This window comes from Amblyomma americanum, chromosome 7 (assembly GCF_052857255.1).
Source record: "Amblyomma americanum isolate KBUSLIRL-KWMA chromosome 7, ASM5285725v1, whole genome shotgun sequence".
Lineage (NCBI taxonomy): Eukaryota > Metazoa > Arthropoda > Arachnida > Ixodida > Ixodidae > Amblyomma > Amblyomma americanum.
In genome coordinates this window covers 74,748,750-74,774,089 of record NC_135503.1, presented here as the reverse complement: position 1 = coordinate 74,774,089, position 25,340 = coordinate 74,748,750, and the positions used below count along the sequence as shown (strand labels likewise).

General features: G+C 43.4%; 1 protein-coding gene across 2 annotated transcripts in view; it reads left to right on the top strand.

Annotated features, from left to right (window-relative positions):
• The window catches only part of LOC144097225 (lipase 3-like), a 34,456-nt gene extending 9,738 nt beyond the window's left edge, over nt 1-24,718 (top strand). Inside the window, exons 2-9 of one of the 2 annotated variants that reach the window (XM_077629971.1) lie at nt 905-1,115; nt 3,365-3,476; nt 4,262-4,412; nt 11,977-12,069; nt 14,747-14,902; nt 18,465-18,536; nt 21,671-21,739; nt 24,419-24,718. In XM_077629971.1, coding sequence (XP_077486097.1) covers nt 905-1,115; nt 3,365-3,476; nt 4,262-4,412; nt 11,977-12,069; nt 14,747-14,902; nt 18,465-18,536; nt 21,671-21,739; nt 24,419-24,664 — 1,110 coding nt within the window. In that variant the 3' untranslated portion in view covers nt 24,665-24,718. The remainder of the gene's footprint in view (nt 1-904; nt 1,116-3,364; nt 3,477-4,261; nt 4,413-11,976; nt 12,070-14,746; nt 14,903-18,464; nt 18,537-21,670; nt 21,740-24,418) is intronic. The other variant, XM_077629972.1, reaches the window with a different exon arrangement.
• Nucleotides 24,719-25,340: the final 622 nt, after the last annotated feature.

The following is a 25,340-nucleotide window of genomic DNA, read 5'->3' as shown; positions in this document are numbered from 1 at the left end:
CATCGCAAGGCACATGGCGCAAACTGACAATGATTGAAAGATCTCGCTCGGGGTTTACCCATCGATATAGTGCTTTTGCACTAATATGCACGCAAAGCAAATGAGGCACAACACGCAATAAAAGAATATGGTTCCAAAGTGAACGCTAAATTTAGTCCTGTTTAATCCAAATATTTATGGCACCAACCCGCCCATGCTCAACATAACACTAAAAAATTACGCTGGCCATAAAATTATAACAAAAAATTAATATCAATAAAATAATAAAACAACATAAAATTATGTTTGGCACCAAGGCTAATGACCAGTACATTTCTTCCTTGTGGATAATGGGCGGCACTCCAATAAACTTCGAGCTTGCGAAGTAAACAGCCAAACTGAATTTCAGAAATTCACGTATCTGTGAAGCTTGAAGAAGAATGCCCCAGCATATAACATGCGAGAAACGCCCCACAATATAAGCTGCTGCGGTTGCAAGTGTTTTATTCTTATTCAGGATCAACACTTAGTAGTTGCGGTGATGGTGATGACAAATGCACTTTTTTGACTCAAAGTCATCTGTGGCCAATGAGCGCCAAAACAAAGGTTATTTTATTCTTCTCAAGGTGGGGTCAAAGACCCATTTCCCAAGCATTTCACCCTAACGAAACCGAGCACCAGGCAGGAGAAACCTTGTACCCATTGTATGACCGGTGGATAAGAGGAGGCACTGGGGATCGAACCCCGCACCTCCCGCATGCGAGGCGGATGCTCAACCACTAGGCAATAGCTGCGGTTCAATACTTGCTCATTGTTAAAGTTCTCTACAGGATGAGCAAATCTCAACGATTCCTATCTTTAAGTCTGCCTCCATAGAGGCGAGAAGCGCTTCCTGAAACTCCCTTCCTATTGTCTCCACCCCCAGTCGGGACTCATAGTGAGCAAGGGCTACCCCGTAGAAGATCACACAGCGGTCACAGAGGACGGCTACTTGCTCGGCATGCAGCGGATACCTTACGGAAGGAACGAGACGGCAGTACTCGGCTCAGGACAGAAGAAGCCAGTCGTGCTCGTTATCCACGCTGCGGCCGTTTCTTCCGCCGACTTTGTAATTAATTTCCCGGAGCAAAGTCTCGGTGAGTCATCTTTCAGTTTTTAGCTGACCTGTTCATATGGTAAATATAAGCAATCAATTAATGCAGTCACAAGTGTCATACATTCGATGCATTCTGTTTCCTTGTAGTAATTCCGGTTTGTCTTCGACTATTTCAGCTGCCTTGTGAACGGCCAGTGGTCGTTTACAACGTGTTGTTCTTTAACTAGCTGTATACAACAAACCCATGACGTTTCAAAAGACTTTTTTTTTCTGGAACGGAGGTTGACAAATGCAAAAGAAAATCTCGGTACGACCCTTTGTTGTAGTGATACCATAGGCAACGCACCAAGGACCCTCCAGCCCAAAAATTATATGTGGCAAGTAATGAAAACCGTAGACATCAGAGTGCACATGGAGCTGAGTTTAGAATAAGTCTTGAAAAGCTTAAGGCGTTTAGCCAACAAGACGACGTATAGAAAGGGTTGTTTCCATTTATAGTACTGTCTCGCACCCGATGGACAAAAACATCCGAACATGGAAAATGCATTCTCCAGTAATGTGTAGGGCCAACCAGATTATCATGCTGTGGTTCGCAGTGTTCTACTCCCAATGGGCTGCTTAGGAGAAAATGGGAGGTGTCGTGTTGCTTGTGGCAGAAGGTTTTGCGGCACCACCGAGTCTAAATATAAGGGTTCCAAGGAAGCCGTACTGTGGCACAAGTAGTGTCCTCAGAACTCAAATAGTGACAATGAAGGCGATGGGGCAGATGATGGTCTGCTGTCTCTTTCTCTTTGTTCTTCTATTTGCTTTCTAAGCCTTTTTATAAGAAGCAGAATAATTTCTTTTAGGTAAGGTTGAAGATGACGTAGACAATCGCTGAGTTCTGGAGTAGCATGTTAGGCCGACAACCAGGCGGACCTCTCCTGTTCCCTTAAAGTCCTTCTCCTCCTCCGCCGCCGAGTTTACAGTGTTCCATTTTGGACGTGCGGGTAGCATTCAATGCACAATTCGTCGCAAAAGCCGACAAAAATCCGAGCGAGACAAGGAATGGCCGGCAAAATTGACTAATTATTTTTTACTGTGTAAAATTAATGATAATGCATCGAGTTTACTTTTAAGGTGGCACTGAAACCCCGATTACAACTTCGTTTCTCACCCTATACTTTCGTAAGTGTCGTATAATAATTAGCCCTGTCGCGAATCGTTTTGCTTTTATTCGGTGGGAAAAGTTTTACTTTCTACTGAACTACACATATCGCAAAAAAAAGAGATCTGGTTCTTGTAAACCAGCGCAAAGGCTCGAAGACAAACAAGCAAGGGACAAAACACAGCGCTTCGAGCCGTTGCGCGGGTTTACAAGAACCATGTCTGACCATCTCGCCCACCAGTGCATGTTGCACAAAAAAGATCGCATTTCATTCATGAGAAATTGACTTCATTACGCTACACATCGGCGTGCGATGACTGCGCGAGCCGCATGGGAAGATAACGCTAAAGATAATTATTTTTCTTCTTTCGAATGTTTTCTGAGCCTAAAAAGCCACAAAACTCATTTTGTCACTCGCTGATTGTTGCTGTTTAGAATCATTGGCTTTATTAGTACCATCGGGAAAACCGACGCCTGTCACAAACGGTTAGAGGGAAAGCTTTGCTAGGAGAATAAGGTTTCGTACAGTTGGTTATTGCACTGACTGACACTTTAACGCACGGATAGGACGGGAATAATTAACCACCCGCAGTCAAATCGCATTCACAGACAGACACGCGCATATGTGTGTGTGTGTGCGTGCGTGCGTGTGTGCGTGTTTGTGTGCGTGTGTGTGTGTGTGTGTGTGTGTGTGTGTGTGTGTGTGTGTGTGTGTGTGTGTGTGAGTGTGCGTGTGCGTGTGCGTGTGTGTGTGTGTGTGTGTGTGTGTGTGTGTGTGTGTGTGTGATTCTTGAGGAATCTAACAGCGTCGGCGCCTACGTTGAAAAATGTCATTGCCAAATGTCAACAGGGCATTTGCGCCGTTCTGCGCAAACTGCCCTTAATAGTATGCCTGAAAAAAGAGAATAAAGAAATAAAATGGTAGGAGGAGGAAGTTGGATTTTTATGGAACAGGAAATAAAATGGAATGCAATTGAGCTAAAAGGGGTATGTGGCTTAGTCAGTGGACGGGCAATTTTTATCGTGCGCACTAACTTTTCGTGTTAACGCTTCTGCCTTTGTCACAGCTGATTTCTTAAGACAGAAAAAAAGGTTTCTCAACGTTCTTAAGACGTCACTGACTGAAGTTTGTTTCCAAACAGGCTTTTTATTGGCGGACGCCGGCTACGACGTTTGGCTCGGAAATCTGCGCGGAAATGTGTACACAAGTCATGTCCGCTACACAAAGAGAGAGCGAGCCTTCTGGGATTTCAGGTAAATACCGACATTTTGTTATGAGCATATGAAGAGGAAAGCTTCAGCTTATAGCAGAACTTAAATCTAAAAAAAAATATATGCATATAACCACTTTGAAGCGAGTTAACCTGTCATTAAGTTGAAACAGGAGTGTTCGTTTGGGATGACTGGCCCCAGAAAGATGACTACCAGGACTACAAATTCCTCTAATGTCAGAACTTAAATATAAAAAAAAAGTTATACATATAGCCACTTTGATGCGAGTAAACCTGTCAGTAACTTCAAACAGGAGGGTTTGTTTTTGATGACGAGCCCCAGAAAGAGAAAGATGACTACAGCATTAAAATTCCTCTAATGTCGCATTTCCGGATACCCCTGAAAGGGTCAAAATTTTCAAGCAAAGAATTGAAAATTCCACTGCGTGTTCTTTGGGCGCTCTGAGAGATGGACGGTAATTTGATTGTGGCAAACGTTGAGCCGATTCATTAGCTTTATTGGCTACACAAAGCCTACGGCCCTAGCGGCGGTGGCATTAATCACACACACAAAAAAAATCGCTCAAGAAGAATTTTGCAAGAACACGACGCAAAATAACAAGCGAGGAAAAGCGCATTTTTACTATATGTCGTCATTTTGGACAATTGTTCATAGGATTTCAAGTTAGGAACTAACAAGCTCCACAGCATCTTTTGTTAAAAAAGTTGGTTTAGGTGAAAAAAGTAGGCAAATATAATGCGGCATTGCCTATCTATTTTGCTGTTTGTTCTCAAGTCTTGGTTTCTGCATTCCATTCAAAATTTCAGCTTTGACCAGATGATTGAGTTCGACGTTCCGGCAATGATCGACACAGCGCTGGGCACGACAAACCAAACGAAGCTGTACTACGTGGGCCTGTCTCAGGGAACCCAGGTTCTGTTTGGTTTGTTGGCGGAGAAGCCCAACTACAACGATAAGGTTGTCCTCATCGCCATGTGGTTTTCTGGCTCTCCCGCGTCCTTTCTTTCCCTTACTGTGTCCTTGTTATGCTCCGTGAGTTGCTATCACATTGCAGCACTTGCGTTAGAATTAAATTTCGTAGTCAGGATGCCGTAATAAAGGCAAGATGAATTTTACAGTTCTTTATATTCAATATAGTGCAGTAATCTGTAAACGCCGCAAGTACATAACATAGTGGCACGAATTTTTGAAAACATGCCATCCAAATGGTATTCTAATAAGGTGACATGCACTCGACTCCATACAGAGAGTAAATGACAGTATTTCGACGAAGGTTCTATTTAAAACTGATTTATGCAAGTCAAGATTTTTTTGGAGTAAAATTTGGAATAACAGAGTATTGTAATGTACTGCTGTGGACAATGGTGCAGTGTTCTAATCCGTAGCAAAATCCTTCCGTTTCCATTCCTCGCATCGAGCAGTTAAGGCTTCCGTAGAAAACCAATGGGAAACGTTTTGGATGATAGCAAAACCGTTAATAGGAATAAAATACAAGGCGGCCGAGGGAAGATCTCCAGATATATTGATCGCTTTAGTAAAATTTTACGATATATGAAAATATTTCTTTCATAAACAATTTCCTGTCATAAATGCTTTTGATTTGAACTGCCGAGTATGGTTAACCATCAAGTAGAAGAGTTATGTTCCCACCAAGCTACGTTCTACATGGACATGGAGACCTTTAAATGTATCTCTGTGGCTTTCGTGTTCTCATTTATACCCATTTATTACGCTGATATATGCTGTCAGCCTTGTCCATAGAAGTGTGTTTGGTGTACATCTTGAATACGCATTGACGGTTTAAAGCTTGTCAATTATTTATTCATTTGTAATGAATTTCTCTTTGTGCTGAGCTTTTGATGGTTTGTATTTGTGTAGCGTGAACGCGCTCAGGGGCTAAAAGCTTAAAAAGTACGCACGAGAACGTATCAGCTAAGTGCATGCACGTAAAAAGTAACCCGAAATGCGATGCACAATGATGGATTCTGACAGCATCCCGAAAAATGAAATGCGCTGATGGCAGCATCATTCGAGTGCCAAGAATTCGGCAAAGGGCTGGTTTCACAGTGGTTTCATAACGTCATAGTGGTCATATCTTCCGTGGCTGATGCACTGGCATTTCAGCGAACACTTTCGAAAATTCCTAAAGTTTTCGTGCTCAAACAGGAAAAAGCTTCTTTTCAGGAACAAACAGTAAGCCATTGTGGCGGTACGGTATTCAGATAATCATGTTACTTAAATGTATAAGAAACTAAATTTTATATTTTCTTTTAATTTTTCTCACATACATGTCTAGAACTTCTATTTACCGCCTCTGAATTATATTTAAAAATTCACAAATGGTCAAACTTAATTTTCACACATTCCTTAAGTCGTCTTCACAATACCACGTTTTCCTTCAAAAACTATTTCGTTTTGCCTACAGAACACAATACATAGAAAACAGGCCGTTTTCTGTGATCACTTTTGCTCTGGAATAATTTAGTATATAAAGCAAAATTCATGGAATCAACGCGTAAATGCCAAGAAGGATTAAAAAATATACGTAAAAAAAATTTTCATTGCCGCAAATTTTTCTTGTTTTGGCGCTTCTGTATTGTTCACTTTTTGTAACCGGTCACTTTGTGCTTTCGTTCTGCATTTTTTATAGAGCTTTTTAACATTTTCGAACATTCCTGATTTCAAGTTTTTGAGCACATTTTGAAACTCATTTTTATGAGATAATATTAAAAGACCCGTGGGTCAGACCGCGTTGTCGGCAACAAAATTCACAGATTGGCTGAATAGAATTGACGCCACCAAACGGAAGTATTCCTATTGGCTGGAAGGAAGTCACGTCATCATAACTGAGGATTTCTATTGGTTGCAAGGAAGCCCGTAACTGGACGGAAGCCTTTCTATTGGCTGTATGAAAGTGATATCAGCAGAATGGAGGTGACCTCACTTCCGGTGAAGGCATCAACAGCTGCTTATTCTAAACCACTGCTTACACAATAGAGTCAGGTGCCTGTGAGTTTTTATTTTCTAATACAGGAGATGCAAATGCAGAAGATTACGAATATCTAACGTAATTCTGTATAACCTGCTTCTTTTTGTACATTAGAGTGATTACCACAATGTGATAGATACGGCCGAAGGCGAACTAGTCACCTCTGAGAAGAAAATTTAAAATTAGTTTTTAAAACGAAGAAAAGGCCTTTCTGAGAGCTCCTCTTGCGCGCGAATGTCTGCTGCTAGCTTCCGCACGAAACCGAAACACTATGCCTGTGGAGTGCATGAAGTTAAGCGAAGTGACCGCCAGTGATATGTTGAAATCCCTACGGTACCTAATTCGAACCAGCTGTATTATCTTACCGTGGTTACGTCTTTTCAACTGCGTCATCGCTCTCAAAAATGTCGGACATGTAGTTGGTGATAATTATGTTTTTTCATCCACACTCACACTTCCTGTGGACCTGTCCCTCTAACATGAAAGATCGAAGGTCTAAGATCTGTAATTTTCTAACGGCCGGAAGCGCATGTGTAAATCTTAGCCCCTTTCAAACTTTAAAAATGTGTCTAAAACTTCCACAAAAGTGTCATTGTAGTTACAGAAGAGAAAAATCTTGCACAAAAACGGAGCTAGACAAAACTAAATGCAGGTGCTGCTCTTTAAAAGCATTGAAAGGCATGAAGTGTTGCACTGAAGCAAATTTTAGGCAAAGATCGGAAGCTTTGAACAAATACGGGAGTGCGTTTTTGAAAAAAAATATCTCACTATACTTTTCAGTTAACGAAAGAACCGAGGAAAAGTTCTTTGTGCGCAATAAAATAGCAACTAGCTTCAACGCCAATTCGGAACACGCTGTCAGTGTAACGGTTTTGTATCAAATCTGCTGTTTCGTGGCAATTCCTGATTTCAAAAGGGTCTCTGACACGCTGTGTGCTCAGGTTTGGTTGGAGGCACGAGTTGAGCTGTTTTTGCCTGGTGTTTCGCTCACATAGATTAACCTGAAAGATACGTCTATTGTGTGGTTCTACAAGTAAAAAAAATGTTCAAGTGAATTTTCACAAAGAAATTGGCCTTAAAACAACACGTAGAAGAGCTAAAGACGGGATGGGCACTGGCGCTGAAACTCAAGCTAGTTACCTTGCATTAAGCTATTTGATTTTAGCAAACATATTAAGCCAAGCTTGTTACAAAGGAAAACTTTTGCCGTCTTTACAAATGCGAGCTTTCAATATTGTTATAGCGATGTTTTTCACAGTTTTCTTGGATAACAGGCTAGCGTAAAATTAACACGTCTAGGAGAGATGCACACAGGACAGCGCGCTACTTACAACTCGTTCTTGTTCACTGCTTCGTTGAACTTTCGTTCCATGCGATAACTGAAAATGTTCCTTTTGTGAGCACTAAAAATATTTTGCACACTTTTTCGCGTGAGTAATTTGTAGACTCCGTATATTTTTCCCTGGGTTCCTTTTGTAGTGGCTTGTTTCTTCATCCTCTCGGCTCTTTTGGATTAACGAAGGTCAAAGTGACACACACACACACACACACACACACACACACACACACACACACACACACACACACACACACACACACACACACACACACACACACACACACACACACACACACACACACACACACACACACACACACACACACACACACACACACACACACACACACACACACACACACACACACACACACACACACACACACACACACACACACACACACACACACACACACACACACACACACACACACACACACACACACACACACACACACACACACACACACACACACACACACACACACACACACACACACACACACACACACACACACACACACACACACACACACACACACACACGGCTTTTCTCATAATGCAAGTAGTAATGTTCTCGCACGAAAAAACAAAGAATCGATCACGCGAATTTTTATCAGTGGGGCGTGTGCAGGTAGGTCTCAGAGCTGATCGCCGCATCACATTTATCTAGGAGTCTTTTTGGCCGCTGACTTCAGAAGACCTAGGGCATGAAAGATTATTCCTTCAGGAGTAAACTACTCGGATTGAATTGGTCTAATGAGGTTAAGTTTCTCAAGAAGGCTGGAAGGAATACAGGCGTTATGTAGACAAGGGGCTTCTGTGTCGAGGAGCGTCATCCTCATTGCAGACTAAGTGAACGTTACGGCAGAAAAGATTTATTGGCTATTTTTGATCTAAACAATCATTAATATTATGTAATAGCACTAGTATTTCCCTCCAGACGGATCAAAGACGGAAGTAGGCTGTCTTTCCATATTTGCGTTGCTTACGTCGCTCTGTCACATTACGGTGCGAAAGGACAACTTTACGAGGCCTAAGCGGCTCACTGTATTTTCCAAAAGCTTGATCTGGACGGTGACCTTATGCAAACCATAAATAAAATATATATTGCCTCGACTGGAACTCGAACCTCTGGCGGCGAGAACAGATCAGCTTCTCTGGCCTCTGTACGCGAGCACTATGCAATCTCCACAGCCGATCCCGCCTCGTGTTAAACTGCAACGCACTCTCGCGCCGTGCTTTGCACGTCACCGTCTTCATCAACTGATACTATATCGAACAATTATCTTCTCCAGACGTGCCGACGACCCAGAAAAGCGAAACCATAAGCCAACAAAGCAAAAGACATGCTTTCGCACGTCTACTCGGTCTAACTGCGTTAAAACCTTGAATTTGTTTTACTAATTTGCAGTCAAGTTTGGGCGTTGTTTGGCCACAGTTTTTAGCTTTAGCCGCAATTACCAGTAGCGCAGAAAGTTTTCCATTTTTGTCTTCTAATTAAGAAAATTTCATGCAAACTCATGAAGGTACCATTTCTCCTTGACCTTTGTTTAGACCAAAGATCCCCCAAAAAAGGATCTCGAATGAACCATCACTGTTCCTTTGTAGACCGCTGACGTCTGAATTATAAACTGATCTTCCTCCTCACTGTGCAGCATGAGAAAATAATTGTCCTTGCAATGCGCCATAATATTTCGCACCGAGGTCTTATCTGCGTCGTGTTCTTTCAAACAGTCCATGAGAAGCTGTCCACACAGTAGAGAAAGCGTCTTCCTTCGTCTTCGGACTGTACTATCGAGGCCAACTCAAGGACAGCTACTCTGACACGCAAGTTCTCGACGCCCTACTTCGCTGAAGTTCGTTATTGGTAATACCCATCAGTTCTTACGTGCCGTGTCCGCTTTGAAAAGTATTCGGACCACCCCATTTAACCGCTTTCTTGGCGGATGCCAACATATATAGCAGAACGCATCGAAACTATAATTCCACAGTTTGACCAGGAAGCTTTCTGTATTAATGTAGCTTTGCTTGTGCAATCCCTTCCAGGAAGTACAAGAAACATGCAGTGCGTAGTAAGTTATAGAAGAGCGTCACCTGGAGCCATATTTGAGGCTGCAGTATTCTGCATAGGCACCTCACGTGACCCACGGAAGGCACGACCGGCCCAGTCCAGGCGAGCTCATCAGGCACGAGTCATTTGGTGCAAAAAAGCACCCAATTTTTTGCTCTATACGGGTTGGGAAATCGACCAATTTTTCGTTTTACAAAATGACATGACCTCGTCGTCGCTGCGATTGCGAACCCGCTATTAGTAGTAATAAGTGCAGTGTGCTAATAAAATCATGCAGAAGACCTTAGGTCACACTTAAGCTCCGCCATAAAGGTATGACACGATAGCGTTAATGGGTTACTTCAGCAGCTAGGCCTTCGATTATTGTGTCAGTTTATAGAAACGGTCAGTCTATACTTTACATTCGTAGATCGCGGGGATGCCGCCGCGGTGGCTGAGTGGTTATGGCGCTCGGCTGCTGGCTCGAAAGACGCGGGTTCAATCCCGGCCGCGGCGGTCGAATTTCGATGGCGGCGAAAGTCTAGAGGCCCGTGTACTGTGCGATGTCAGTGCACGTTAAAGAACCCCGGGTGGTCGAAATTTCCGGAGCCCTTCACTACGGCGTCTCTCATAGCCTGAGTCGCTTTGGGACGTTAAACCCTCATAAACCAAACCAGATGGCGGGGAGTCTTCATACCTCTCCTGGAGCAATGGTGCAGTTGTTAAGCGCTGCGCCAATTCCCGGGAAACCTGGAGTTTCAAACAAAGGCACCGATGTTGCTTGTGAGACCAAGGTTTCCCTCCCTGAGCCATCTCTCGCGACCAGTCATCAGTGTAGCCGCCACGTGCAAGGGTCGGCACGAGACCTAAAAGGTCACAGTCGGACCAACTGTTTTTCGCTCACAACGCCAACGCCGTATTTTCTGCGGAACGGGTGCCTGAACGCTATTGGGTTAATAATTAAGTTGAGAGAATAAGCTTGATAATTTACACGATGTTTAAAATTGCTGACTTCCGCGACAGCTGAGAGTTTGTTTCATAAATGATACTCGTTTTATGAGCGCCCTGGTTTTTTACATTTAGAAACTGTTCGCTGCAGCGCTCGCTCGATTGCTTTCTTCAAGGAACTGTAGGTTGAGAATATTATGAACGACGCTGTCTGCTAAGGAGTGTTGGGCACAGACTTCAGAGAGAATCGATTGTGAAAGGGTGAATTACGAGAACAAATGACTGAGTCATCCGTTGGAGAGCAAGATGTTTAACGCTTGCGTCTCCAAATGTCGCTAAAATGCAAAAAAAAATTGACGGCGTAGGCAGTTGTTTCATGTATTCGGCCTATAAGAAAAAGAAACTGAACTGCAGAAACGAAACGCATACCAAGCAAAAAGAAGTAAAGCAAACCCGAAATAAAGCGCACAGAGAATGGCAGTTGTGCTTCTAGCTTAGACAGATCCCTTCATTTGGTAAAAGGTCTGAATGGGACTCGAGCGCCCCCTCCGTCATTATTTACCTCTTGTTTGTAATGGCGCGATTAGTACGAGAAGCAGCAAGATACAGAGACAGGTTTTGTTTTTATATTTTGTCAATTTACGCACCTCTCTTCTCAAAATCCCACTTTCCAGCTGTCTCAACGTTTTCTTTTATTAGGTTTTGTCACCAGTAACGTCAAAAGGAATTCTCAGGCACGTGGCTTGGACTAACAGTAGCGCTGCCCAATTTAGGCCAATAGGTCCGACAAGATTCCAGGCTGGCTGCAGGGCTCTCGCTATCGCCAGCCGTAGCGCACACATCGTAAAACATAATCTTAGATCCAGAGGCCAACGCCCTGGGCGGTTAAGTTAGTCACGGATTCACGCTCGAGCATTAGTGTTAACTTTGCTGACAGCGGTACCTTTAAAAAAGAACTCTCTCTGCGTGTGATGCTTTATTGCACTTAGATACTTTTTTACAGATTCCGCATTCGGCTGGTCTTGTGCTTCTTTTTGTAGGGTATTATGTTTGCTTTCTCCTCTTCTTAAGGTGGTGTTCTATTTTCGTATCTTGAGTGGCTGAGGCATACTTGACTAATTTGCTTGCGCTACGTGCATCGATGTGTTTTAGTAGTGGACACGTTACTGACAAAAGCAACTTTTTCCTACAGATAGCCCTGTTCATGGCGATGGGCCCCATCGCTTACATCGGTCACATGACAGCGAACGTCGTACTTCTGATTCCATTCGCAGACCTGATTGTGGTGAGCAGAGGGCACATCAGATAACATCAGAAAGTTGTTAGAATCATATAAAGGAACCACTAATTCAGCTAGAATGGTGGACTATCCTTCGGGGTCTCTACCACTGTCGCCTTTTCTTTTTCATGCGCAGTAGAGACATATGTAACTCCGGAAATATTAAATGGTGTCCTCAGTTTGCTCTTGTATGCACTCGTTTAAGGTGCACCGATCGTTCTGTCATTTATCTTATGAACAAGGGACTCCGATACCATTACAACATAAGACCGTCTTCACAGGGCATTTATCACGAAAACGCCCCCCCCCCCCCCCCCCCCCCTTTTCTCTCTATGGTGCATTATGCCAGTGACGATGGCAACAATTCGGCCGAAACTGCTGTCACCCGGTTTGGTCGCTCACCGGGACAACTTTCAGAGATCGAACGCCGAAGGCGACAAGACCGCGACCTGGTGTGGTGTGTTGCGTGCAGCAGATCTGTGCATCGTCGCGGTGTTTAAATGAAGAACTCCGTCTTCATACCCGCTTTATCGATTTGTTCGCAAATGACGAAGCTGTCGGTGCATTTTTGCGCTAATTTATTCAGCATTATTTGCTATAGAGCGGCGGCAATGTGGCCGGCCAGGACTTAGTGTGTTGTGCACGGCATGGATGTTACCTTGTATTGCAAGAACTCAGAATATTTCTTGAGGATGACGTAACCAACCGGTTCGAATAGCTTGTCGAAAAAGAGCTCGTTTGGTTGCGTCGGTCTTCGGCTTCACTTGACCATTACAGAGCCAAACATTAGTTTTCTAAATCAACATCCTTATTATTAGATTCGAAGCACCACTATTGTAAAACAATGCGCACAAAACACGAAATATACCAAATTTAGCAACTTTAGTACTATAAACGAAAGCGTGATTCATATCCATTTCAGGATAGCTTCACGTTATAACAACAGGCGTGGTAGTACAGCGCTCAGATCTATGGTGTCTTGATGCAGCGTCCCCACTCGAACTGCCATTGGAGACGCTGCGCTAATTCTTTCCTCGCGTTTACCCGGTCAGCTAAACGTTTTTAATATATTGAGCGAATACCTCAGTTCTTTCAGCGCGAACGCGTTTAAAGTTATATTGAGGGTGAAAGTGGATTAAACGAAAAGTTATTTTCTTGGGTTGATTCTGGGCCACGTTGCTCTTATTCTGTTATCAGTAAACGTTGCAAACGAACTCACAAGAACACAACTGCAAGCTACTCGGACTCCCGTACTGCTGGCCTTTGATATGACGTTTCTCGTAGATCTGTGATATATTACCATGAATTGACGCATTTCTTATAGTTCAGTCAGAGAGCGAATAAGAGCATTGTTCAGAAAAGAAAGACGAATCTAAAACATAAAGGCTGACGGATTCAGGCACGTGGTAGCGTCATCGGCAACAGTCAGCGTGGGACATGGCTGGCACACACAGCGCATGCACGTCCTGTACGATACATCTTCGCCGGTTCATTAGTTCTCTGAACCCGTCACGGATTCACCTGTTTCAAGTTGTGACCGTAGTGAAGCCAGTCTGGTTCCCGCCCATTTGCGGTGGACCACCTCACTGTTGGTGTGGAGTGCCCGTCGGTGGATGCCGCACACCTCTACTACTAGCGCTTTGTTAATGCTTTTGGAATCATGGTAATGAGTGACGTTTTCCATTCGTCTGTTAAAGAGCCTGTGCTCCAATGCTTGTTTATGTGAGAGAGCAGGGTTTCTTTGTCTGCGTCGGACAGGTTGCGCACAAGAGTACACACGTGATACAATCAAGCCCCGACGCTTTCGTTCCACTGCTTTGGACTACTGCCATGTTTAGTTCAGAAATATTGAATTCACCATCGATGTTTGTCTTTGGAAGGCCCCCTATAGTCTTTATACAGTGGCCGATGTACGTAGGTATGTACAGTGTGCACAGTTACTTAAAGGCTGTTTTGTTTATCCCTTGTGTGCTGGCATTTTTCTCAGTGGCAGGCATCACGCGCTTCCTCGTTCCGTGAAGCGTGTGTTAAAGGTGCCTCGTTTGTGTGGCGTGTAACGTGTTTTGGATTCTGTCTGCTCGGTCGTCCGGGGGAGGTGGATTGCCTGCATTGTTTCATCATATACAATTTTATGAAGCTGATTGTTACCCGGTTGCTCTGCTTGGCTAAGGCTCTCAGCAGCTTTTCTGAGTTTTTTAAGACACGTAGGTGCGGGTCGATTGGTCTGCCGACGCGTAAGGTGCCTGCCGAGAGCTTTATTTTGGCATGCCCAACTACTACCAATAAGCCAGGAACCTTAACCTGTAGAGCTAGGACTCTAAAATTTACATTCATGTCATGCTGCGCAATACAGGTACCAGCATCGTCAATCAGTGCTGTTTACGCTTTACACGCAAATAATAGCATAAACATAGGCACGCGCAGTTTACTGTGCGAAATCGGAATGTATTGCGCGTCTTTTTATGGATTATAAGCAGTTAAAAGCGGTAAATTCGAGGTATCATTGTTAGAGTGAGTCTACACCTCGATCCTTTCGTGAAAGAATTGATGAGAAAAGAGGCGGAAGGTATACAGAGATTAAAAAACAAACAAGATATTTACACTAGCAGTCGCTGAGTTTTGCCACTTAAAGAATAAATCCAAACGTTATAGATTTCATTCTTAAGTCAATGTTTCTCTACAGACATTTGTACAGCTGACGACTTCAGGAGGTGTGCTCCAGATAAACTGGGAGACGGTACTCAGCGCTATAACTCTCTGCGGTGACGATATGACTATTGCCGTGTGCTTGGAATTTGTGGAAATTGCTAACGGCATCGACTGGAACCAGCTTAACGTTGTAAGTTTCGTAATGTATTAACATTAACAGCTGCAACCTATCCTATCTAGCTGCGGTATCTTGGCCGTGTTGTTTATTGTATTGAGAGCACTGCGCGACAAAGGTATGATCTTTCGTTGTTTCTGTCGCGCGCATTCAGCTTAGAGTGCATTCTTGGCTCCACATAGCGTGCAGTCACGCCAGAATGAAATGCAAACAGCGCCTATGTAGAAAAACAGAAAATTTTATTCGTTTACTATCAGCCGCAGTATAAAACTAGGCTGATAGGCCGGTTTCAAACGAATCTCATCTCAAAAGTAGAAAAGTACCTCATATGAGTGTTCTCGTTTCATTACGGTCTGACTGGACGTTAAATCTAGGTAACAGGACCGCATTCCCGAAGGTCAGGCTAGGGACCATCACCCCTTTCCAGATCCCTCTTACCACCTCATACCTATTGTAATTCCACAGTGCCCTATTTTTCATGACAGCTGCATTCCTACTAGCTTTATTCATTACATATTTTTCATGCTCTGTCAGATACTCAACACTGTTATTTATCCACACCCCAAGATACTTGTACTCATTCACTACTTTTAGCATGAACTCCTGTATTCTATGCTCGCCGCCCTCTTCATTAAATATTACTGCAGATTTTTCCTTACTATACTTGAAGCCTAATCTATCTCCCTCTGTACTGCATATGTCTAACAACTTCTGCAGGTCTTCCTTGTTGTCAGCCATTATCACTATATCGTCCGCATATATTAGTCCCGGTAATGTCTGTTTAATCAATTCCCCTTGCTTGAAAAAAGATAGGTTGAAGCCTAGTCCGCTCCCCTCTAGCTTGGCCTCCAAACCTTGCAGGTACAACATGAACAACAAAGGGGACAGAGGACATCCTTGTCTAAGCCCCCGCTGTATCTCTACAGGCCCTGATACATTTTTTCCCATTTTATGATCACTCTGTTACCTCTATATATATCTTTTAAAAGATTAAAGGGTGCGAACCATGTTACACGCGCACGGTTGTCAGAGAACGGGCGCGGACAGAAATTGAAAGGTTCATCACTGAGGCGAGGATGATAGCCAAAGCTGGAGACAAGTGCCTGAGCACGCCTTCAATTTTACTTACAGACAAGGACTCCAGTTTTCTAGGCCCACTATAAACACGTCTTTTTTTTTTTAATCACGTCTGCTTTTAATTCTTGTTCTAGAGAACTTTCAACTTTTTTGACTCAGTTTGACTGTGAACGGATGACTCAGCTTTGCGTTGCGTTTTGTATTGTTTTGTTATGCGTTTGGCCCCGACCCTGCTTTTAGCTTCGACTTTTACTTAGTGTTCGGTGACTATATTTTTATTTTCGTTTTCGTTTTGCCTCGTGCTGCATTGGCGGCAAAGGTCGCTGACTGATCATTTTCCATGCGTGCACCTTACGGTTCGTCGTGGTCCTCTCGGTTTTATCGGTTCTTGGCTGACTTTGCGTTACCTAGATATGTGTCACTTTGATATTGTGTACTTTTTTTGTATTAGATAGTTGAACGCGTTTGCTATTTTCTTGGTCACGTGGGTGTTGGACTGCGTTATATAAGCTGCTCATCTTTCTGAATAAATGTGTTGGTAGTCAGCGCCCTGTCCTGTCCACTTCAGTTCGTCCTTGTTTTTTTCGCGCTGCATTCTTTTACCGTGTGATGTTAAACTTCCCAATATATAATTCAACAGGTACCCTGCCATAAACATAAAAAAAACCATGCTACGAGAGGCAAGCACACTAAAAGAGTTAAAAAGACTAGTCAGCTAAGCTTGCCACATGGCGTCAGGTCACGTGCGATGGTTCTTAGCTGAGTTTAACTTCGGCGAGAGCAGACACCCAACCGCGCAGTCGCTTGCGAGGCGAGGGGCCAATTTCTTTCCTTAAAAGCCACTAACCAGTGCGAGGCGGGACTGCAGAGCTGTGACTTTACACCATGTCATTAAAAATAACCAGAACAAGCCCACAAGTCCTGCTCGTAACTCGCATGTAAATATTGAGCTAAATTCGGTGACAACCACGGCAAAATAAGCTTGAATAAAATATCTCCAGAATTAGGTAGTGTCTACTATTCACATTTTTATGAGTAAAGAACACAGAAAAAATTGATCATCTTATGACTTTGGCGTTGCCAAGCTGTGTTGTCGGGCTACACTTAATCTTGGCTCATGTGGGGCTCTCTAAAACAGCTCGCGCTATAAAAATCACGTCAGCGTAACTGGCGCTGGCAGCGTAGCTGTCCTGCAAGCGGATAATTCTGAGTTAGAAAGGTTATCACTGAACCAGTGCGAAGACGCATTTACGTAATCTGCCTGCACATCGTTTCCGCTCGGAATCATCAAAGCGCGTCTGGCATGAGCATATAGCGCTAAGAAACCGCGCATTGAGCGGTTGTTCAGAAAAAAGCAAGCTCAGGATTTTCGGAAGTAAGAAGTTTAAACATAAGGTTTTTATCAAGGACAGTGAAATCATAATTTCTGGACTAGGATTAGACGACAACAACCGCTTAATTACTCACAGTTAGAAAACAGCCGCAGAATTAGGCGTCCTTCATAAACATTGCGTGTCTTCGGGAGGTTAAACCTCACATACCTCAGGTTAGGCCTACGACGAATTGTAGTAATCGGTTTTAAAGAAATGAAAGGCGCAATAGCTGCTGCACTTAATTGTCGGCACCTCAGCCGCGGCGTGAAGGAAAGTAGGAAGGTGGGAGTGAAAGAAGAAAGGTAGAAAGACCGTTGTGGAGGGCTCTGGAATAATTTAGACCAACTGGGAATCTTTAGTGTGCACGAACATCACACAGTGCACGTTTGCGTTTCGTTGGAGGCAAAACGACGGCCGTGTGCTGTGCGATGTCAGTGCACGTTGGAGATCGCCAGGTGGTCGAATGTACTTCGGAAACCTCAACTACGACACCTCTTTTTCTCATTCTCTTTTTTCTCCCACCTTCTTTCTTCCATCACTGCGCAGTTGAGGCATCCACCGAGAAGAGATACAATTACTGCGTCATTTCCGTTCCTTAAAAGCCACTAATTCGACAAGCTCATAACGGGCGGAGAATAGCGAAAAATATGATTTCCTTGAAGAACTTTACACCCGCCGCGGTGGCTCAGTGGTTAGGGCGCTCGACTACTGATCCGGAGTTTCCGGGTTCGAACCCGACCGCGGCGGCCCGTGTGCTGTGCGATGTCAGGGCATGTTAAAGATCTCCAGGTGGTCGAAATTATTCCGGAGCCCTCCACTACGGCACCTCGTTCTTCCTTTCTTCTTTCACTCCCTCCCTTATCCCTTCCCTTACGGCGCGGTTCAGGTGTCCAACGATATATGAGACAGATACCGCGTCATTTCCTTTCCCCCAAAATCAATTATTATTATTATTATTATTATTATTATTATTATTATTATTATTATTATTATTATTATTATTATTATTATTATTATTATTATTATTATTATTATTATTGAAGAACTTTACGACGGAAGAACGCGAGCAAGTTCGCGGAGTGCGCTTAGGAAGATTCAGTAATCTCTCTTGGCAATTTTGATTGCAGACTAGAGTTGCTGTTTACTTCACCCACAGTCCTGCCGGCACTTCTATCGCTAACCTTTACCACTTTGCACAGGTAAGGTACAAATTTGCATTTTCTAACAGAAAACTCCTATCCCAGTGACGTGAGAGAACCCTTGCAAAATATTTAGAAATTTAACTGCCTATTTAGTTTTTTTCTTCTTACATCCAAACCAAACAATTTCAGTATCGTTTCTCAAAGTTTTTCTGAACTATAGACAGTAGTGAGTCACACTGACGGAAAAATTTCTGAGCCATCGTTTTATTTTTATTGTAATTCGAAACAGCGTGGGTATTCTATAAAACGACACTTATATCACACTAGGGACGTTAGCAGCGAATCCAGTTGTCTTTTTTTTTACCGCTATAGAAAGGGCGCCAATGATATTTCTTGAGCTGATTTTGACATGAAATCATTTCAGCACAGTTTTAAATAACGTACAGATACTGGCTTTGCGAGAGGGAACACCAAAAAAGGCCTGTAGATGCACAGTGGTCACATAGTAATGAATGTCATCCGTGACGGAAGAGCCGTTTTCTGTTTTCTCACCCACGCCACGAGTTTTAAGCATCCCCCTTAAACCTAACTGTGCGTGATCTCGCACACATTTACACACCAATGACTGCGTTGCATACAGTGAGGTGAGCGATCTAGCCATAGCAGGCTAGCCGTTCAGGCAGATTTAAATAACAAACATCCTTGTATGATTCAGTATGTGGTCATCATCATCATCATCAGCCTGACTGCACCCACTGCAGGGCAAAGGCCTCTCTCACATCTCGCCAATTAACCCAGGCCTGTGGCAGCTGGGGCCACCATATCCCCGCAAACTTTTGAATCTCATCCGCCCACCTAACTTCATGATGCCGCCTCCTACGCTTGCCTTCTCTTGGAATTCACTCCGTTACCCTTTAGGACCACCGGTTATCTTGCATTCACATTAGATGCCCTGCCAAAGCCCATTTCTTCTTGATTTCGACCAGGATGTGATTTACCCGCGTTTCTTCCCTCACCCACTCTGCACTCTTCCTGTCTCTTAACTTTACACCCATTATTTTCCTTTCCATGGCACTCTGCAATGTCCTGAATTTATGCAAAAGCATCCTGCAGCGCCGTGAAGGCATGATTGCAGGGGTGATACAAACATACATTTTTCAAAGATACATCTTAGAGCATGCGACATGGGCTCAACCTCTGGTACAAAATGTTATGTAAAATGAAAAGGATCGTCAATGCGAAATCACATCAGTCAAAGTAAGGAAATGGAGGAAGCGAAATATGAAGAGCAGGAAAGAGTATCCAAGTGCATAAAGCACATCAGAGGTCCGACAACATTGCACAAATCTTTGCCTCGGACTGGCATTCGATCAAGAGTGAGGCAGCTTGTTCCATTTATGGATGGCATGTGGGAAAAGAGAGCGTTTGTAGGCATATATATTTCTCTCGAGGAATATTGGTAAGCTGTCATTCGTGATCTTAGAGAACCGGCAATGTGCGCCCCATCTTAGTCTATTTCATTTTTAGTGTTACCACTTGGGCACTACCAGGCCAGCTTCTTGTTCTTTCGTCTGCGGAAGAAGGTATTCATGACCCATAAATTAGTTTTCTCTGCGACCGCTGCTAATTAATTCCCCAGCTATTCCTAGAGCCTGGTCTCCAGCCTGCTTCTTGCCTACCTCGGCACAGAAGTCGCCCATCAGTACGTGTACTGTAACTTGACTTCGCGCACTGCAGATTCTACGTCTTCATAAAAGCTTTAGACGATCTGGTCATCACGGCTCAATGTAGGTGCGAAGGCGGGCACCACCCTCAGTTTGTGCCTCTTATTCAGCCTAAATACAATAACTGCCACCTGGCGTTAATACTGTAGAACCCCTATATGTTGCCAGGTATATCCTTATTGATGAGGAATCCCCTACCTAGTTCTCGTCTTTCCGCTAATCGGTTATAGCGTAGTAGTTACCGCCCTTCAGCATTGTGTACGCCTATTTGCCCCTAACCTTACTAAGGCCTTTGACATCCCATTCATTTCCTGCCAGTTCCTCGAACAGTACTGGCACGCTTGCCTCACTGCATAACGTTCTAACGTTAAACGGTGCCAGGTTAAGTTTCCAATGGCGGCCTGTCCGGAACCAGAGATGCTTAGTACCCTCCGCTGCGTCACAGGTCTGTCCGCCGCCTTGGTCAGTTGCTTCGCCGCCGCTGGGGACACCAGGGTGGCTAACTCCCCTTCTGGCAATGGTAGAACTAAATGCTAAAAATTGCAAACGAGTGTTCCACGTGGTGCAGGACACTCCCCAAATACACACTGAACAACACTAAGCTTGGGTCCTTTTAGTCGTATTGATATTAAGCGTACTAACATCACCTGCATTAACCTGGAACACCACATTTACCCTATGATCGCTAATGCAAAGCGCAGATTGGGATACCGGAGACGAACTCCAGTACTGCTCATATTTCACTAAAGCCATTTCTTCACAAATCACTGGTACACTCAAAATTAGAGCACTGAGCATGCTTCTGTGATTCCAGCTAAGTCACTTAATATACAAACTCTGGACCCGGTTAATAATAGCGCTGTTCGTTTCATTCTTTCGAACCTTGCTGCTACTGAGCTATAACCGCATAGCAAACATTACTAACATGAAGGAAAACCGTTAGGATAGCCTGCCCTGTTTGTCACTCCGATGAGATTTTTTTTGTCTCGTGTGAGTCTGTTTCATACAGTTATGACATCACTAGTTTTGGCAAAGCCTCTTCACATCAGAACTGTCAAACAGCACTTAGTGAGTTGATCGCTATAATCGACATCAAACGACTGGAGCCGCTTTCTCATGGATATCGTAGGAATCACCAATCCTACCTTTTTCACCAGTCATTGTCAGCACTTCTTTGCTTAAGTTTTCTTCTGTAGTGAACGCGTTTTTTTTCTTTTTTAGTTCTAAGATGCTTTTCTACCATTTGTATTTTGGTGTTGTTTTGGCTTCATATATTTGTATTTGCTATTTTTATTATTTCACTCTTGTTTTACAACTTTGCTGCAATGTTTTGTCTTTTACGCTTTGTTATGTCAATGTATTTCCTTCCGCAACATTTGTGTGATTTGTGGTAATTAAAGTTTTTAAAAGTTTGCCGAGTAAATTTTCTTCTAACATGCGATTCGTTGTGCCTCTTTCCCTCATTAGATCTACCGCTGCAACTGCTTTCGCAAGTACGACTACGGATTTTTGAAAAATCTAATAAAGTATGGTTCGGTGAGTTACTGGCTCTCTAGAAACATTGCTGTACTGAAAAAACATCGCCAGGCATAAAATGTGACATCCGATGTGAGCACGGCTCCAGATGGATTCGACTGGTTCCTTTCGTTCTCTGACAAGGAGCGTTTATATAAGGTTAAAACACACAATCCTAGCCGTTAAAGTGAGAAGTCGAATTATGCAAAATAGTTTAGGAGCAGTTACGCGACGATAAGTTACAATGCGCAAAGACTTCGGCGAGCAGCAATGGACGGAAACGCTGAGCGCATTAAGTTTGTTCGACTTCCAGCTTTTGTTGTGAGGGCAGTATCGTTCTGTTTCTTTAAGCACATGTTTAGCCAGAACGAATTTTCTCTATTTGCATTTAATCGCTTTTCCTGGTACGGTTCGGTTAGAAATTACATTACGGTTTGAGCATGCACAAAAGATTTTTTTTACATTATTGGCAGTGATCAACCACTCTCATTATCACAGCATAACGGAAAACCGCACCAGCAAGCCCAATGCTGATTAAAAAAAATCGCAACAATACGGAGCGGAGATTTTTGCATGTACGTACCGACGCCGATGCTGCAGTCACCGAATTCAGCCGTGTGAATACGGCTGCAATTCGTCACGAAGAGAAATGGAGGAACTCCTTGAAACGCATCATCCTCTAAATTATGCGCCATTCGAGCGCCAGTTGCTTTTGTATAAACATGTCATGTGAGTGAAAGTATGCACGTTTTTATTGTGAGGGCCTTCTTACGATGCTCAATTATTCTGGTGTATTTTGCACTAAATTACTTCAGCTGCTTTCTCCGGCAGTAGTGTAGGTTAGCAGTATTTCCTCGTTAATATATTGTCGTAACAATATAAGCACTTTGGTTCCTGATAAAACTGTGTATAAGGTGAGTTTTCCGTTATAACGAATAGTTTCGCAAAAAATTCAGAAAAAAATTAAACATTTAAGATTATATTTGTGCTAAGTGGCGAATAGTGAGGTCGATATTAGACATATATGTTGGGCGACTGCTATTTCATAATTGCAGTTGCCATTGTATAAAAAGAATTGCACTGCAGCTTTTTGACGTGTCTTGCCATTCGTGATCCTGCCTTCTCGATGATGTAAGCTTGACTATACGCTGTCCGGCTGTTGAATAAACGTCGCACACGCATTTGCTGTTTAATTGACATCTTTTTGTCACTAAGCTGCAGTCGACTCGGCTTCTGTGTCAGGGGGGCGAGCAGCTGCCAAGAGGCGCTTCTTGGGGCGACGACACCCCCTTTTTTAATTGCACATTCGCATGTATATCTCATGCATTTGTTTTCCTGTGTCGTCTTCGATTATCGTGATTTTGTTGACCTTTGAGAGAAAGGTATAGTGCGCTTCTTCCCAAAATTTTTCAGTATCCCTGGCATATTCAGGCCAACAAAAAATCCTTGATCGAACATAGGTGCACATTTGGATGCACATTAGGTTTCGTGAGACGCTTGTTTCTGTTTGACATCAGCATGTCCGCTCATGTTTCCTAACTACACTAGCAATGCTTATTCTATTTTATTGAAGTTTGCTGGATAAGGTTCCCCTGTGGTGGACGCTGCCACGTCGACGTTGAACAATTTAGGGGAGTACTGCCGTATGGATGCTACCTTCGATATATCGAAGTTAAGATCAAGTTTAATCTCAACCTGCTGCCTTACTGCACAGATTGAGTGAAATGCTGCCTGCTGCTTGTATTACATCTTTGCGCCTGGGTAAAATTGCGCTGTTTTGAGCTTAACGCCCAAGCACGTCAAACTCAAGACGTGTTAAGTTCTCCAGGCATCTGTGTGTTTCATTTGTTGTTGTTGTGTGTACCTTTCGGAGAGATTATACTGTATGAATGCGGCTTTGTTCGGTTATTTTTAAGAAGCTTCATTCCTTTTTCAAATTATGAACAATGCATATCTGAAATGTCATTATCGGGCCCTTGGGCAGCGAATTGCCTCCCAGGAATTCTACACCAGAAAGAGAAGCGTGTTACCTCAGCGAAATGCGTGATCTCTAGGACTCCGCGGGCTTGGTAATTCAAAACATTCGAAGAGATGCGCGCGCACAGTATTACGACTAATATGTTTCATATTTCAAGTCGATTATGAGCATCTTTAACCTCCCAGCTCAAATGCCAACAGCTTTAGCGCTCCTTTCCTTGAGCAATGCGGTCTGGTTGCAACTGTTATGGTTTTTGTTCTCACCGCTGTCAATTTTAACGGAACAAAATTACATTGCTCTAAGTGAGTTATGTGCATTTTCTCCCTTTCTGTTGTCCGAACAGCGAGTGTTTATACTAAAAAGACGCAAATCTAATGAAAGAGTTTTTTGCTCGGAATTCTAATGCAAGTCACCCACACTAACGCAGAGAATATTAGTGAAGCACGACGGTAAATTTTTATTATTAAGGTGACGAAACCGGAAGCTATTTTTTTGTGTTTGTCTATACGTTCTCATTATTTCGCGTTGACTTGCGGAGATCTAGGAGAGTTAAGCCGCTCTAAATTCACCATTTCTGCTCCTGATTTACAAGAACAGGGCTCACAAAATTTATCTTCGTCTGGCTCGGAAACTGAACACACCTTGTCAAGTAGATACGGCCTAATTGTTGTTCAAATCATCCTGAAATAACAGCGCGAATCTCAAAACGTATTCCTTCGCAGTTGCAACCGCCAACATATGACATGACTCTCGTCCGGGCTCCAGTCGGCCTGTACTACAGCAACAGTGACGTCTACTCTGTCCCTGAGGATGTTGCCAGACTCGAGAGTGAACTGCCCAACGTTGTGCGCAGCTACCTGGTGCCGGAAGAAGAGTTCACGCACTACGACTTTGCCCTGGGGATACATGCAGCAGATATGGTGTACAGGGACATGCTTCAGCTAATGGAACAGTACCCCAACCAGTAGAAATACCGATTTAAGCGAATGAACAATGATATAAAGTGTTTTGTTGCATACCGAGCCAGCAAGACCTCTTGTTTGGCTCGTGAAGGCAAGTTCTCTTCTAAACTGTCCATTTTGGCACAGAATCAGGGTTTTTTAAACATTGCATCCTTAGAGCACAGAAAAGTTTTCATCCTTTGAACACAGCAACGGGAATCCGGCAGCAAGCTAAGCATTTTCGTTCTCTCATTAAAGGGCCTTTAGATTTCAGTAGGATTCTAAGTACATCATAGAGTCCCGTACTCTGGCATCTCAGATATTCATAAGATATTTATATTTTGAGGCCTTAGTATAGACGCTTAGATAAGAGCTCTGCGCGTTTTAAGGATTTCATCTATTGTCATTGCCAAGTTTGGTAGGATATGTTTCAGCTTGGCAATTACAATGCTTGGTAAGAACTATTTGCTCTGGCCAATGTACTTATGCCGATATTTTTAACAACTACTGAGCCAACGTTTTGGCTGCCAGAAGGCCTCCGCCCAAGTGTTCGTCACACCGTCATGATAGATACTAACTGTAGTTCTTGTTGTTGAACGTGACATGCAGAGCACCACTTGAGTTCCAAATAGAGGTTGTCATTCATTGTTAGCTTTTTAAGCAAAGTATTTGAAATAATACGAAGCAATTTTAACGTAACATA